The following is a 17,374-nucleotide window of genomic DNA, read 5'->3' on the forward strand; positions in this document are numbered from 1 at the left end:
TGTGTGTGTGTGTGTGTGTGTGTGTGTGTGTGTGTGTGTGTGTGTGTGTGTGTGCACGGCTATGTGGATGATGGAGGGAGGGAGGTGACTCTTTTTTGAAATGGAAATTAAGGGGGCACACATCTGGGGGTCTTTGAGACTTTTGTGGGGGGAGATGAGAAGATGGGTGTCAGAGGCCCACAGTTAGAAGCGTGTGTGTGTGGGGGGTGGGGGTTAAGGAGGCACAGATGAAAAAGAGGGAGGGAAGCGTAGTTTCTCATTTTGGGAGAGGTGGGAGGGAGGAGATAAGGAAAGGGGGAGCAAATGGGGGTGTCTGCGGTCAGAGTTTGCCTGTGGTGTGGGGAGACAGAAAGAGAAAGACAGAGGTATGGATGGATGCATTGCGGGATGAAGGTATGGCGGAGGGAGACAAATAAAGGAGAGTTAATGAAATGAGAGGGATGAGCAGAGATGGAATGAGTGACACAAACATTGTCAGAATGAGAGAACATGGGGGAGGATAGAAAACGAAGTGTAGAAGGATGGATGGACAGAAGGATGGACGAGGAACTAATTTACATAGACACGGGAGGGGGAGGAGGAAAAGTGGAGCGAGAGAAAAGGGGCAAAATCACTTTCTATAGTCAAAAACTTTACGGCTGACAGTTAAATTTACTTAGGGCTGTGTGTGTGTGTGTGTGTGTGTGTGTGTGTGTGTGTGTGTGTGTGTGTGTGTGTGTGTGTGTGTGTGTGTGTGTGTGTGTGTGTGTGTGTGTGTGTGTGTGTGTGTGTGTGTGTGTGTGTGTGGCGCGATGGGTGGAATAGCACAGTGGGGGGCATGGCGTTTGTTCTGCAACATGGCTTTTGGGCTTTTTACTGCTTCACACACAAGTTGTCTTCTCCCTTTTCTTTAGAGGATGATTTCACCTCGTCGTGAGAATCTCTCTCTCTCTCTCTCTCGCTGTTTGAGACGAGTCAGGGAGTGGCGGTGACAGTTTAGCGTTGGGACTTTGTCGGTCGGGCTTCTGTTCTCTCAGTCGCTTGGACGCGCACAACTTTTATACCTGTGTAAAACACAAGAAGGGCCGTGTGCTCTCACATATCTGATGTGCACTTCACCACATTTAACTGCAACCCTCGAGGGACGTGCCTGTTGTGGGATGAGATAAAACATGTTTTTGTTTTTCAAATAATAAAAATGTTCTGGATTAGTTTGGCATGCTGTGATATCTTACCAGGCACTTAAAGCAGCTTTAACATTTGACTCATGTCGTGAAGGATAAGATAAAACAAGTGCCTTTCTCTTTGTTTTTGGAACACATCCTGGTTGTATTTCAGTAATATCGCGCCGTGGGCCACCAACGTTACCTAGAGTATACATGTGGGGTTATGAAGCAAAGTGTTTCAAATAGTTCTGAGGGTGTAAAGAGTCTCCCCTGAATAATACTTAAAAGTGAGGAAGCTTTGATGACGTTCAGTTTTACAGAAGGAGATGGGAGAGGAGGACATATGGAAAGGAAAGCGAGAAAAGTGATGCATGATACCAGATGAGTTAGCAGCAGTGATTGAAAAGTGGAACATAAATGTTTTGAGGAACCACAGTGTTGTTGAAGACCACTTACACCGTCAATCGGTTTAATGGCACACGTATTTCTTTAACCAAAATCTTTCTGAGAGGCCTTTTGTGCACTGAGTTTTTCAGGGAGTGCAGTGCTCCCTCCCTGCTCCACACAGCATCAGAGCAGCCTCTTGCTAACAATTCAGACCGGGCCAAAGCACTGACAAATAAAGAGTGCAGCAGGGGTCGCAATCCTCTGTCTCTCTCAGCCCCAGATACATTTTTACAGAGACCGACCTGAAGCCGAATATCCTATCTAATATTTTCTCGGAACCTAGCTGGACCCGGTCGGGTATCAACACCAAAATAGCAAATACCAATGGTGTTTTTATCACAGTGGATATGCAGCAATATATGTTTAATTATATTACCTGGAGTTCAAACCTATGTTATAATTGTAATTTCCAATCCTGTTAATGTGTATGCACACTCCTCATGCACCTGTCGTGAAGTGAATAAGAACTGATTATGATAAATCGTTTGCAAAAAAGCAGCCGAAAAAGGCGAAATTACGCAGTTAAACGTGGCTGTTAATCCTCCTGCAGGTGTGCTTTAAAGTGCGGTTCGTGGAATCTAAATTATAAACCCAGATTATGTAAGGAATTATATGGCTCAGGGCATTCATTCAGTTTCTTGTAGCAAAAATCATTATAGAAAGCATTCCTCGCTCCAGTCGAGGAAAAGTGCCGGATGCTTTGGCATCAGTCACAGGGTTTTGTAGAAGAGCTTTATGGAAGAATCAAATCAAAGGCAGAGTTGATGGCTCCGAGGCACTGTTTGATTTGTGACACTGAGAAATATTAAAGCGTGTTTTTATTGCTGTGAAAATTCTGCATTAAAGAAATTACAGTGATCGTATTTGGCTTTGGATTTTGATTAAAGTCCGTTTTTTTGAACGGAGTCCAGCCCCGCATTGACATCACTGAGGCCCCCCTGAACCCTCCCAGTCTTGCCTTCCCGATAGTGTTCAGCGGGGAAGGCTGCTTCACTTGGCCGGCGCTCCGACAGAGAGGGCTCTGGAAAGGAATATAAAGTCAACATTGTGGGTTAAAAATGTTCCGTTTATGTGTCTTGCATGTGTACGTGTGCGCGCGCTTGTGCGTCTTTAAGTTTGTCCAGACATTTTTCCCGTCGGGCCCGGCGCTCGCAGGAAACGTCCGATTCTCCAGGAGTGGAAAGTGTGTGTGTGTGTGTGTGTGTGTGTGTGTGTGTGTGTGTGTGTGTGTGTGTGTGTGTGTGTGTGTGTGTGTGTGTGTGTGTGTGTGTGTGTGTGTGTGTGTGTGTGTGGCAGAGAGTTGTGTTTAGTTGTGAGTGTGTAGCTGTGTGTGTGTATTCTCTCTGTTGATGTGCGTGTGTGTCTGACGTAATGTTTGAGTTTACCCAGACAGAGATGAACCAAACCATGACACCCATACATACAGGGGTGTGTGCACGCGTACGCTTGTGCCTGTGTTGAAATTCATCAGACATGACTTGCAGACGGGTGAGAGATATAAATGTGTGCGTGCGTGTGTGTGTCTTACTGGCAGAGCCGTAGTTTGTTTTCCGTATTTTGGGGGGGAAAAGACAGCCCGGCAAGAGTCAACAATCAGCATGTTGATTTATGCAGCTACTAGTTCCTTCCATTACGCCTACAACTAGCACTGAAGCAGAGTTTGTTCTCCATTATTTTTGATGTATGAGAGTCTTAGCGGTGGAGAGCAAGGTCAAAATCAACAGTCCTGCGTTGATTTATGCTGCTCTCGCTTTCCTGCTTCTACCGTACATCAAGGAAGGACATTAACACCATACACAGGCTAATGCGGATATTGTCTTGACTGTGGTTGGTAGTTTTTGTCTGTTAAAAAAACTCTGTGTGCAATTTGAAAAAACTGTAAAATGACGCTGTTTTAGAAGTGCAGATTGTTACAACAAGAATATTTGTATTCCCTGTTTCTAAGATGTAATATATGAGGGGGTATAGAGGGGTTGCAACCCCCCCAGAAATCAAACCGTCACACTAAATGAAAAATATTGTTATAAATAGAATACAATGTTTGGTTTTCTCGATTCAGTTTAATTTGCAGCTCGAGCAAAGATCCATTTTGGCGTAGCTACTTTAGCTCCTAGCTAGTTGGTATTCTCTGGAAAGAATGACATTAAGTGAAGGTATATCATCGCTTTGCTTGTGTACTTGGGCACAGAGAGGAACAGGTCTGTTATCGGGAAGTGGCATGTGTCAGTAACTTGCACGTGCCTCTGTGTCACAGCACAACTCGACAGCTCTGGGTGTGTCCCACAGTAATGAAGACACAGGCCGCTCCCTCGGTTTTTATCCTCCACAAGCTTAAAGATCTGGTTGATCTGGGTCACTGACTGATCTTCACCCGAGGGCGAAAATCGCTGTCACGATCCCGTCAGGACAACGGGTTCTTGTATCAAGACAAACTGGCTGAAGGAGTTTGTGCTTTGTTGTAAATTGTCTCTTCTCATACACGGATAGCTGTTAAAATTAAGAGGTGGAGCCACTTAACCAGACACCAGCCAAGTCTGAGTGAGAAAAATATGTATAAACTGATTTAATTTCAAATTTGGTTGCTAATGAGGACGATATAAAAGACGATGGTTCATTTTCTATAAAACGTTATAATAAGGTCCTTTACTTGACATACTTGATTTGATAACTAAGATCAAGTAACTACTTAAGCTTTAATAAGGGCCACATCTAATCACATCTAATTGTTTTCATAATTAGTTAATCTATTAATTATTTCTTATATTCATCATTTAGTTCATACAGTTTTCCGGATTTCAAGTTGATGTCTTAATACTGCTCATTAGAAAGAAATGTTCAGAAACTAGAAAGAAATATTCTGTTTCCTTTCAACGAAATCAAAGCAAAGCAGAAAATTCTCACTCTGGCAAAGCCACAACTAGAACATTGTTGGAATTCTTGCTTAAAATGACTTCAAATGACTTTAAAGCATTAATAAATTGTAAAAGTTGTTACATTTCTGCTGATCAACTGTGACTGTAAGCCGAGTGATGACACTGTATAAAAATAATCCATTAGGAACAGCTAAATATGCCACGTGTAACCGTAGACAGTCATCACTACTCTGTTTTGACACGGACATCAGCAGTTAGTGTCAGCTGCTCCGAGCTGCTCGTAGCGAGGTCCGTTTTCTGACACGTCCTCCACCGGGAGCTATCATGTTAGTTTTTTCTAGTCAAGGGATAAGAACTGGAGTGCCTAAGTCTTGTTTCTGCTCAGTCAGTCATTTTAATCATTATGATAATCGTGCCTATAGGGGACAGTAAAATAACAACAGAGTTGGCTCTTCACAGAAGAAAAGGTTAATATTAAACACTTTTTTCCCTCTTTCCGTCAGTTTCAGGCTCACCTTGGGAACATTTTAAAGCTATTTCTATCCCTTTGGAGTGAGGAAGACATCTCCTTTTTCCTGTTGTGTGTGTTTTCCTGCTCTTTTGCCTCTTATTCATGCTTTTGATGTTAAATCCATGTTGCAGTAGTGATGAGTCAACAACTGGAAAAAAAACCCACCTACTTCAGCATTTCTGCCTGCGTATCCAGGGCAGATGTTGTGCTGTAACTTAAATTTCCTTTGCGCTATTTATAGCATTCAAAACACAAAATCAATTACAACCAATTGAGAAACTTTAAAAAATGAAATAAATATATGCAAATGCCCTTTTTATTTATTTATTTAATGCGCTTGGAGCCTGAGAGCAGCAGGCAAGGTATGACCGAAGATTTTATACCAAAATATACTCTGCTGGTCAATCCCGTCTCTCTGCTTATTTTCCGTCCGTCTTAGACACATTTGAACATCTTGCTTTGCGAAGTTCAAATGCAAACAGTCAAAACAACAGAACCATCCGGTAATTTTCAGACGCAGCTTTTAAATAAAGAGAAAAAACAGCACGGTTTCCTGTCCGTCCAACGTGTAATTGATGGAATGTGGAACCAAACTCCGTCTACATGACATTTAAAAACAAACCAATCGGCATCAGGAGACGCTCTCACATCTGTTGATCTGTCGGCCACTCTGTTTGTTTGTGTTGATTCTCTATAGCTTTATAAGTACATGCAAACATCAGCGTTTTTTATTTCAAATCCCTCAAATAAAAGTCACTGAAATAATCCACTTCAGATGGAACAGTTGGGTTGAGAGTGAGACAATGTGCTCTCTGTGCTCTAATTGGTGGAACATGGAGCTTAACTGTGTCTACATAATGTCTAAAAATGCAGCGAGACACATCAAAAAGGCCTTTCAAAGACAATCTTTTTCTCGGGGACGGACGAGGGAAGAGAAAAATCACTCAAAGGACGAGGAAGAAACGAGCGTAATTAGTTTGACCACCATGTCATTTGAAACGGCATTAGCAATAACAAATCAGGAAAAATTTAGAGATGAAAGGGAGATAAATTAAAGGGCTTGTTTTTCATGGTTAAAAAACGACAGAACCAACCTGTGTGCGTTCAGGATGCGTGTCTGTGTGGTTAGGTGTTTAACATATGTATGGCTACATGCATACATGTCAGACTGTGTGTGTGTGTGTGTGTGTGTGTGTGTGCGTGTGCGTGTCAAGGGGAGAGTTGGTGAGTGGGTATTTGTGTGTAATCATGTACGTCAGGCCGTCATGAATGGTGTGTTTGAGACGGAGCGGAGTGTGGAGTTCCTCGGGCTGGACCAAATTGGAAACAGAAAAACAAACATTCCCTCGGAACACCCCCCTCCCGCCCTCCCAACCCCACCTCCTCCACCCCCACGTCTGCTGGCTAGTGGCGCAGTCCAACCTGTCTGGGACAATGTAACGGTCTATAGTCGGACCGGACCACACGCATTCGTGGAGGGGGGTCGGAGCTCAGGAGGCAGCGGCTGTGGTGGTGTGGGGGGGGGTTGCTCGGCCACAATGACAGTTTGGAAAAACAGACAGAAGAAGCACATGAATATGACAGAGAGCTCAGTGATGGATTGATGGGAGAGGTGGAGATAGGGAGGGAGGGAAAGCAGGAGGGAGAGGGACAGAGCTGTAATACTGAGAAAACGAAGAAAAAAGAAAGAGATAAGTCATGGTGGCATGGTGGGGGAATAGAGAAAGAGGAGGAGGATAAGGAGAAATCCAGATTGGCGGGGAAAGACAGTGATTGAGTAAATGAATAAGCAGCAGCTCGACTGAGTCAGAGTTCCACAGGGAAAATATTTAGACCCACACTCAGTCTCTAACAGAAAGAAAACGGTTTTCTCCCTTTTTCTTTCCCTGTTGTGAAAACGTCTAATGAGTAAGTCGCCCTACAGTTTTTCCTTTTCTTTCTACTTGCGGAGAGAACATTTTTCTTCCACTTTCTTTCAGCTCTAATGGCTAATGCTATTATGTGGTCAATCATGTAATAACCGGAAGCGCGCGTGTGCGTGTGTGTGCGTGCGTGCGCGTGTGTGTGCTGGGTGTAATTTCACAGTGCGGATTTTAAAGCCTGGAGAAAACATCAGAATGTATCAATGTAATCTTTGTTTTTGTAGGTGGGTGTATGTCATAGCGTTTTAAGCCAGGGATCATTAAACTCTATATGTTCATTTAAAGCAGTGAAATATCAAGATGTTCTAATTCAGGACACTTTGATATCAGCTTTTATTTCAGGATAAGGTTACCTGGGGCCATGTGACACTTCCTTCCCATATGTCCTACCTGGAACTCATCATCTACCATGTTTATAACATCAGAAACAATACTCTTTAAGATGGGAGGGTCTTTAAAAAATGACTCATAATTTCAGTAATGACTCATAATGTGCTTTAATACTGATGCCAGCATTCTCCCTCTCTCTCTTTCTCTGTTTTCTTCTTCTTTTCAAACCAGCAGATATCCCTTTTCAGATAATGACGCACTCAAGTTCTCAAATGGCTGCTGTGTTCGTTTTCTAGCCTGTAGTCCAAACAAAGTTAGAGCTGCTCGAGGATGTGGTCGGGTCCGAGGCCGACCAGGTAAACCACGGAACAGGTGGAAAGCCCGTCCCATACATCCATTAGCTTTAAAAAAAACTTTTTACACGTATTCAAGCTTTTAAAAACTTTAAGTGTAAGTATCAAATCAGCAGGAGAAAGACAGGCTAATATGCACAGCCTCTGCCATCTTCTTTGTTTTATCATTTAAGCTGATAAAACAGGGGCTTTATGAGCGTACGTGTGAAGACTAAGGATTTGCCTCACACACACACACACACACACACACACACACACACACACACACACACACACACACACACACACACACACACAAGTCAAACTGACCCAAGGAAACCGGCTTTGTATAAATACAGACTCAGATTTAGATTTGCGGTAAGAGGGAGAGAGGGAGTCAAGATGGATGGAAAGAAGAAGAAGAAAGGGTGGCACACAGAGAGAGAGAGGGTGGAGTGATTTTTGTGGTTGGGGCAACAAAAGGGGGAACAGAGAACTGGAGAGTCTGACATTTAACACTAGAATTACCAAATAAAGACAATATAATCGTCAGTGGATACAGGACACACTGGGAAATAGGATATTCAGTCATTTATTTTGTTTATTAATACCTGGAAATCGCTCAGCGGCGACTGTTTTGTTCTCGTTTATAAAGCGGTCGATATTGAAATGGAGCGAATAATAAGTGTGGAGAGAGAACGAGAGATTTAGCGCTGGTGCCGCTGATTGTCACCACAGACTGGTTTCTTAATCTGAATTAATTCCTCACGGTTTTATTAGTGGCTTCTCTGTCACCAGTGTATTGGCAGCAAACTTTGCTGAATGCTTTATTTAAAGTGTATTAAGCTGACTGTACGTTACCAGTTTGCGCCAAAGATAGCTGTCATTAGACTGTGCCAAGTTTCCTTACACACACACACACACACACACACACACACACACACACACACACACACACACACACACACACACACACACACACACACACACACACACACACACTCGTTATAAAGAACTATTTGCTTTTAATTGTGCTCCCTTGAGCAGTTTTTAAGGAGGAGGATGGGACACAGTTTAGACCATTCCTAATTAAAACATTTTTATATACGATGTGAAAGTAAATTGCTCTTGCACTTATGCAGGTTGGTAATTTTCCTTGTCAGTGACACGCATGTTTTACTTTAAGATTAACATTATCAGTGGCTGGTCTTTATCCGGGGGCCCTAAAACAATCTTCACATATGGAAGGCGTTGTCAGCTGTCAAATCTGGTGATAAAACAAAATTGGTGCGATTAGTCGAGTTTGACCGGCCGAGTTCTCAGGCGGGCACACTTTCTTTTTTTCCTCTTCTACTCCTTGTGCTCCTTTTGATCAGCCGGTCAATTTGGGCGGACGTCTAAAGTCTGGATAAAATTGTTTCCTGTAAATGTTAAATATGGACAAAATGCTTGACGTCAAATGGGTTCCAGTAAATGTGGCAGAATAGGCTGGTTTCTAACTTTATTTGTCTTTCTGTCACTTTCCAGGTTGTTAAGGTGATGGTGGACTCTGACAACCGTGACTGAGAGCCTCAACCAGAGCTGGAAAAAAACCCCCCTGTCAGGACAGAAAGAAGGGCAGGCTGCGTACGACTTCTCACACGGACCTGCAACGCACTTGATCAAACTCAAAACTGTAATGCCCAGCTGTTACGCATAAGAGCAGCACCAGCCCTGGACCAAAGGTCAACCGATGCTTCGTGGAGTGTAAGACCTTCTTGAAGAAAAGTCCAAGACGCTGAAAAAAGTGGAGTTACGTGGACCTGATGAAAGAAATGGAAGGATATTAGTTTGGACCTGGCACCTGGTTCCTGTTGCAGTGTGGAGTACGGCGCGCCAGCAGCCGAACCGTGCTGTTGGACGGACCGTGGCGCCGCGGGACTGAATCGAGCCACTTCCACAGAACTGAGGCCAAGACCCGCAGTCAACCATGATGTGTTTATAACCTGATGATCAGCAGAGGTAGGACACGTATATAGGTTTGAAAACACGTCATGTCATTTTACTTCTTATTTATCTCTCAATGTGATCATTAAAAACATTAGAACAATAACATAATGTCCTTCTTATCAAAATGATGAAATTAAATTACATTTGTTTAGGTATCATTTAGTAACTAATTAGAGGAGGGATTATTGCCTTTAATTGATCATTAATATACATTATAAAGACAATGTTAATTATTATCACTTGATCAATCAAAGTTTAAGCCATGATTGATCCCTGTTTTCTTTGGTTCTAGCCGTTGCCACATTAAATATTTATATTCAGTCTGTAGCTTTAATTTGAAAGATTAGATTAAAATTACATTCCACTTTTTTTAGCCTACATTACAAACTTTTTTACATGTTAAGTTCAGTGAGTCATGATAAAGTTTAAACTTTAAAACATCAAATAAATAAAAGAATACATGCAGTCATTTCTTAATTTAAATGAAAAAGGTCGTGATCTGCATCCCTCTCTCGAGCTCCATTAGTTTGTGAGTCTTGATAGATCAGTGTAGTTTCCTTCAGCTAGAACGTGAACAGTTTACTGTACATTTTACGAAATGACTGCTGTTGGAAAGGCGTTTATGCCGAGCAACTGTGAAGCGTTACCAAAAACTGCTCTGAGTCACCGCTGGCGGAGGAAGTGACTGCGATGCCACGACATCCAACCCATTCTCTGTGGTTTTATAAGATTTTGATCTGCATTGTGTTTGTGTGTGTGTGTGTGTGTGTGTGTTTGCGTAACACTTTGGAGCCTCTTGAGTCCGGGCCAAATGTCACCTGCACCAGCCTCACGCCCACTTTGTTGCACTCCGCTTCACTAAACCTCATTAGCAGAGCTCAATTAGTTCCTTATACACACAGTAAAGTTCTGTGGTAGCAGCTTGGTCAGTTGTTTAATCGGCTGAGTGAGATTAGACGTGCTTGGAGCAAAAAAATATGTATGTAATTGTTAGCAGCCGTTTCTGAGGCCCTCCGACATGACTGCACTGAACTGGGAGCAATGGTGATGTGTACCAGTGGAGTAAACTCGTATAAAGAGATAGTTAGCCTACAATTACAGTATGATGATGTATGAGTGGAGGGTTACAGTGAACACAGGCTGCGTCCATTCACCCATTCAAGGACACGGTCACACGTACACAGGTGATTGTACTACAGGAAAACAGTTGAGGTTTGTGCGTACAAAGCTGCAGTGGTTTGTGGTGTCGGCTGCTTTATAATTACGGCGGTGTTTTATATGTTTTGTTTGTGGAGTCGTTTTATTGACTCTATGCTGTATATGCAAAATCCTTCACTCTGCACTTATGCACTGTACTTTTGTGTGTTTATGTATGTGTCAGAGAGACGAAGAGAGTGAGTTTGTGGATTTCAGTACAGTCAGCAGTTGTGTATGTTATTTTATAGTGATGTGCAGTATAATGCACGTTAACCACACTGTGTTTTGTCGCATAATGATTGTTGTAAAACTGTATATTTAAGGTACACACACACACACACACACACACGCACACACACACACACACACACACACACACACACACACACACACACACACACACGTACGTTGGAATATCAGAATTTAAGGCCTGTGTAGTTTTCCCCCTGTTGTCAGTTGTGCGCACACCCACCCACACACACACACATGCATGTTCAAACAACTGCACACTTGTGTCACCGTACATGCCGAAGAGCCCTCAGTCTGTTTCCACACACACACACACACTTACTTTTCTTGCTGTCTCAACAGTTAAACTAAAGTTTAAAAAATGGAAAACCGTGAACACTGTCTACGGTTTCTGAGTTACCTGACTAACTGGGACATTACTTCTGGAGAGATATATTATATTTGGATGTAGCAGAAGTCTAAATGGAGAATTTGCCAAAATCTCCTCCAGTAAAAACTAACTAAGTAACTCAAACTACCTAAAAGGCTAAACAGCAACAGGACAGTGGAAAAAAGTAGTAAAAAAGTTTTTTGTGTGTAACTGGGCCAACTGACCTTTTAAGCGTAAATGCAGGGAGGTTCTTTGACTTACTTTTGTTTATTCATTCTTGTATATGTACATTGTTATCAGTTTGTGTTTCTTCAAAATTCTCCATTGCCATATTTAAACTGTGTTTAGTTTGTTTTATTTTAGTTGTCTTTGTATAGAGAAATTATTCGAGCAAGCCTCAGTATATGGCACTGGATGCATACGTATGAGGCCTGTTGCACACTTGAGTGCAGGCATGTGTGTGTGTGTGTGCGCGTGTGTATGTTTTTCATTATGTGGTATGGTGGCTTTGCTTGGTGATGTTATTCGGCAGGGCGGATTGCTTTGAGCTGCTTGATGCTTTTAGCTGTGGTCTGTGTTCGTCTGTGTGTGTTTGCGTGTCCAGCTGTGTCTTCACATGTGCATGTTCGCATGCCCTCCGCTGTGTATGTACTCATGTGCATGCGTGTGTATGTGTGTGTGTGCTGTGGCATTACGTTGTCTTTGATGTGGTCGTGCAAGTCAGATTTGGCCGATTTTTTTGGGGGGAATGTTGAGTAGAGACAATTCATCCTGGCCCACAAGGAAGTTTAAATCTCATGCTACACGCAAACACATTTACACACACAGACACACACGTTATCAAAAGATGCAGAAGTTTATTTCGGTGATGAGTTTGGCTCCGCAGAGGTAGTGAATCCCCACGTGTTTCTTCCTCATATGTGTCTCTCCTTGTCTTCCTCTTGATGTCTCTGTGTGTGTCTCTGGCTCCTCTACACACAAAAGTCACAGTAGAACCCGGCTCAGTTGAAAAAGTGTGAATGAGGTGTGAACCAACTTGTGTACATAAGCTACCCGTTGACCTATTTGCAAAAAATGGGTCACCCGATAGTTCTTTGTGTATGTGATGTCATCTTCTCATAACTTTACAACTTGCATCGACAAGATGTATCATTATTAGTTCTCTCTCACACACACATGCAAAGAGCAAGTATTACTTTGCCCCCCCCTCCAAACAATTAATCACAATTAAGGCTTATTCGTCATACAGACAAATATTAAAGAAAAGAGGTGCCACTTGCTGTCAGGGCAGTTAATGACTTCATTTGTTAGTCTGTTAATAAGTGACTTGCTTAAAGGACATAAATTCAATCACAAATCAAAGAGATAGATGTGTGTGTCTCATTCTCCGTGTGTGTTTCTGAGGTGTCTGAGGTCTTCGCTGTTACCTCAGGGCTTTAAATCAGTGTGACATCACTAATTAGGAGGTGGCTGTTGTGTTTTGCTGTTAATTGATTGCGCTGTCTCTTGTATTAATGAAATTTGGACTGAACACTGATGTATATCAGCAACTTGCTTCTAAACCTGCCACTGGTTTACAAAAATAACACTTTTAACACATGGACTCTTGAAAATGTTCAGAAAATGATCTCCAGACGATTTCTGAAGTGGCTTCTGGGTAGAGCAATGCAGGAGGTAGGGCATAATGTATAAATATATCTGCTGTGGAAAACACATTTTTATTTGCAGCACATTAGATCTTATCACCAAAAGTTCTCATCACGTCTTTTTTGTCTGTGAAAAGTATGAACTAGACAGTTAATTACCCAGCAATATTAATCTGCAAATATAGTTATTATCCATTTATATTTGAATTGACTTTTAAGGCAAATTCCACAGTTTCAGTATCTATTTATTAAAATAAGCTCAATTACTTTGGGTGTTGGTTCAAAACATTTTGAAGAATCCATCTTGAGCTCTGGAAAACTGATTTTACTTTTTTAATTTGTTTTTTTAGACAAAACCATTAAGTCAATAAAATAGCAGAATAATCAATACTGAATATAATTAATAGTTGTACTTTTCATTCAGTGCTGAGAAGTTTACCCACGTGGTTGACCGGACCCTACAGCAGCCATAATTTGGTGTTTGCTAAATTTGAATAGTCCTTCATCATGACTATCATATCAAGTGATCAGATATTTTGATCCAAGCCAGCTTGGGCCTATTCTGAATCTTGGGCTACTTCCATTTGTTGCCTTGGACTTGAAGCCACCCCTCGAGCACCGCTAACTGGAGCTCACTCTCTGCCCTGATACCTTGTCAAATCTGGCAGCCACATATGAGCCAGACACGGCTCATACCGTTTGTGGATAGAACGCAGCTGAGTACACTGACACTCAGCCCAGTTGGCTCTGCTGGGCTTCTAATTTGCAATGTGATTAATAAACAGTCGGTATAATGTTGCAGTAGCTAGTTAGCCAATATTAGCCTTTGGCTTATCAAATGACTTGTGGCATAGCCTGGTAAAGTTGAGGTCCTTTGTTGGCTATATGACGTCAACACTGATGTGGGCCCAATTGCACATCCATATATGGCACACAGTTCCAGAAAGATAGTTGTAAAACAAAAAAATAGATCATGTAGAAGTGCATACATTTGAATAAAAAGAAAATACTAACTTTCTCCTTATTTGTCGGGAGAAGGGTAAGACATTCTGAATCAGTGATTGAGTCTGAGCCCCTTTGACCCTGTCATGGCAGCAGGAACTAAAAATTGTACTTGGAGTTATCACCTCTGTAATTCACTCTCTTCTCCCATCCACCTGTCTTAGCAGATTGTCTATAGCGACAGCTTTACAGAGCCACAACTCATTGGCAGCTTGGTGTGTTAATTTTCCACTGCTGGATTCAATGGTCTTTTTTGTTGTTGTCCAACCGCTCTGGGGAAAAGGAGAAAAATCCATTAATCAGATTAAGAACAGTAACTAGGCAAAACAAGGGCAATGGGCTCAACCTAGTTTTCGAAGCTTCGACCAATTTATCTTTGTCTCGGTCTGTTTTCTGTGTTTGTAGCAGAAACGGGGTTGAAATCCATTAATCAGATTTGGTTAGCGAGTGACCACATTGCTAGAGGGAGACCAGACCCCAAATAGTGGTTCATTATTTCTGTGTTATTGTACCACATAATTACACTCCAAGCCTGTGTATATGTGTGTGCGCACACTGCACAGACACTATATATCCGTTTTCAGACATGACCTGTGGGTAAAATCCGGAAAATTGGCTATGGAGTTTACCCAGAGATTGCCTTTCACACATGCACAACACAGCGGGGGGGGTTCTCTGCACAGACAACAGCAACAAATCCTCTGCATTATTCAGGCGAGAGGTGGAGCAGCCGGGTGCAGCAGGCAGGGGCAGGAAGTGACGTATAAACTCCACTTTGTAGATCACGTGATTCTTTTGACACCATAGAGACACCGGTGTCGGCTCCTATCACCACAAACTCTCTTGGTGTCTGTCGCTTGCTAGAAGCATCATCAACCCTCCCACTTTCTCACAGTGAATCCAGCAGGGATCTCCTGCTGTTTCTTACGTACATTTTTTGACAATATACTAGGAGGTCAGGCAGAATAATTCTGCAGAGACGGCAGAGCGTCTCACTCCATTTGAGTCAGGAGAAAATACGGAGGAACTGCAGAGTTCAGTGCATATCTGGAAGCAAAAGACACTCCGTTGGTGGACAAACTAGTCAGACATTATACCACATACACACACACTGTGGAGTTTTTGCTTACAAAAACACACGCTACTTAGACCTTATCAAAAGCTTTCTCCCTCTCTGTCTATATTCGTGCAGTTTGTCTAATGCTTTCCAACCCATTAGACCCGTATGTGTCACTACTTGCTCCCACAATAACCTGTGCGGCACCCTTTCACTGATAATTTACTGTTTAAGGATGATTGCTTGTGTGTGAGGCTATACCTGTTTGTGTGCATGTGCATGCATCTTGCATGTGCGCCTTTGTCCGGGTGCAGATGTGGGTGTGCGTATGTCTTTTGTTCAGTTTGGCTACAACTGTGGGCTGTAGCCAAGTGAACAAGTGTTAACAAGCTCTGTGCAGACTGTATTTATTTAATCCATATGCTGGTGAACTGTACAGCTGTGTGCTGCTCCTGGTATGTCTGGAAGGAAAAATCACTCGGCAGTCGGAGCCTTGTCTGAGGTGCAGGAATTATTGCCATGTCAGCTCAAATGTGGCTGCTTATTTTGACAAAAAATTGCAATTTTTCTCTGCTTAAAGGAGCGATTTGCTGATGTATCAATATTTTTTTCCCACCAAGTATTAGTCATAGATGAGACATGCATTTACTGGTAGTACACATGCATTCCCTCTGCACCACTGTAGCACACTCTGGTAACTTTCAGCCCTCACTTATAAACCCTGACATCATAGTGAAAGTTTGGCCGAGACCAGCCAACTTACACTTAGACATAAACAGTGAATTTTATGGGTTACCTCACATTTTATAACATGTTGTCAGATTGGATTGTCAGCAAAGAAACACAGAAGCTCTCAGGCGGCTGCTGATAGTGCCTCTGCCAGATCGTCAGCAGAGGCAGCGCCACCGAGATGATAAAGACAGAGCTGCTGGGAGCTGACAGGCCAGTGGCTAGCGGTGTTGTGCAGCAGCTAGCATCCAGCTCGCCCAGCTAAAGCAGCCAGGGTTCCTGGCAGCAGCAGAACAGCTCACCAGAACAATAACAACAGAGTAGCTGGGAGCTGACAGATAGTTCCAACTGGTAGTTTTTTAGGTCCAGGTGCCCAACACGCAAGCGACTCAGTCACCATGCAGCAGTGGGTTTCACGGTAGACTGCGGCGTGTCTTTGGCTGTGTTGTCAGTGCCAGTGCAGAGGGAGGGTGCGGGTGTGTGGAACAATGTGGGCACAAATTTGCCATCAGAGATGGAACAGGAAGAGAAAACACATCGCCTACAGGAGCCAGAGAGATGTTGATTGGATGTTTCTGTGTGTATATCGAGCTGTAGGCTGTGTGACATTTCCACACTCTCGTATCCCAGATAGAGGTACATAAGTTTACTTGTTACTTCTGCCTACTTTCTCGATAGTGAAAATCAGGGCCATGCTCTGCAGATGTGAAGTTTTAACTGCAGCTGTCATCTCCTTTTGTCATAGAGATTCTTTGCCATATGGTGGGTCCCAGGCAAAAACCTTTCACGTCACAGTCAGGAGTATGTTTTAACCACTTGACTGCACTTTTGCAATTTGGTGATGAATACTCTTTGCATCTTCTTCATGGTTGCCCTGTTTTAAATAAGTATGTAATGATTTTCTATAGACATTAATGACTGCATGTTTTCTATCTGTAAACAGGAAGTGTAGATGCTTAGCCAACATTCAGTGTGCCAGTGTAACAATGTGCATGTGCGTCTATTGTGCACGGATTTATGAATGTTTCCTGGAGTTTGACTTGCATATTAAATCCTCTGGTACATCCAACAGTACATTAATTAACAAATAATGTAGAGAAATTTTACATGAAAATAATTGTTATACAGAAGTTTGATATACAGAAAAAGCTTTTATACAGTGATTTACTTTATACAGTGTATCATATGGACTTTCTTCTCAAGGAAGCTTTCCTCTCGGTGAGCTGAGGCATCGTTGTCCTCTTTCTCTGCATCGTGTCTTACAAAAGTCACTTATTTGGTCTTAATGAATCACTGCTGAGTAGGTCGAACTGGAAAATCAGAGTTTTTGACTCCAGCTGCTTCGTGTCCCTCGGATATGTTTGACTGCAATAACAAACTCTGTTGAGTTTGACTCCTGAATCTTTTCAGGGCCAATTGTCGGTAATGGAACATGAAAAGTTCCATATTGTTGAGGGTATTGGAGAACCTGCTGTGTCTTTGACTGCACCGGGCTAAAAGGGGACATGTGAGATATTGGCAGAAAGAAATGGATTCGACTACTGTCGGAGAAAATAACACTAGTGACTGAAAGAT

General features: G+C 42.5%; 1 protein-coding gene across 5 annotated transcripts in view; it reads left to right on the plus strand.

Annotated features, from left to right (window-relative positions):
• The window catches only part of trps1 (trichorhinophalangeal syndrome I), a 113,628-nt gene that overhangs the window by 10,892 nt on the left and 85,362 nt on the right, over nucleotides 1-17,374 (plus strand). For 4 of the 5 annotated variants that reach the window (XM_035181941.2, XM_035181944.2, XM_035181943.2 and 1 more), the window contains exon 2: nucleotides 9,088-9,561. In XM_035181941.2, coding sequence (XP_035037832.1) covers nucleotides 9,549-9,561 — 13 coding nt within the window. In that variant the 5' untranslated portion in view covers nucleotides 9,088-9,548. Of the gene's footprint in view, nucleotides 1-6,629; nucleotides 7,585-9,087; nucleotides 9,562-17,374 lie in introns of those variants that run through there. The other variant, XM_047344308.1, reaches the window with a different exon arrangement.

Source organism: Hippoglossus stenolepis, chromosome 17 (assembly GCF_022539355.2).
Source record: "Hippoglossus stenolepis isolate QCI-W04-F060 chromosome 17, HSTE1.2, whole genome shotgun sequence".
Lineage (NCBI taxonomy): Eukaryota > Metazoa > Chordata > Actinopteri > Pleuronectiformes > Pleuronectidae > Hippoglossus > Hippoglossus stenolepis.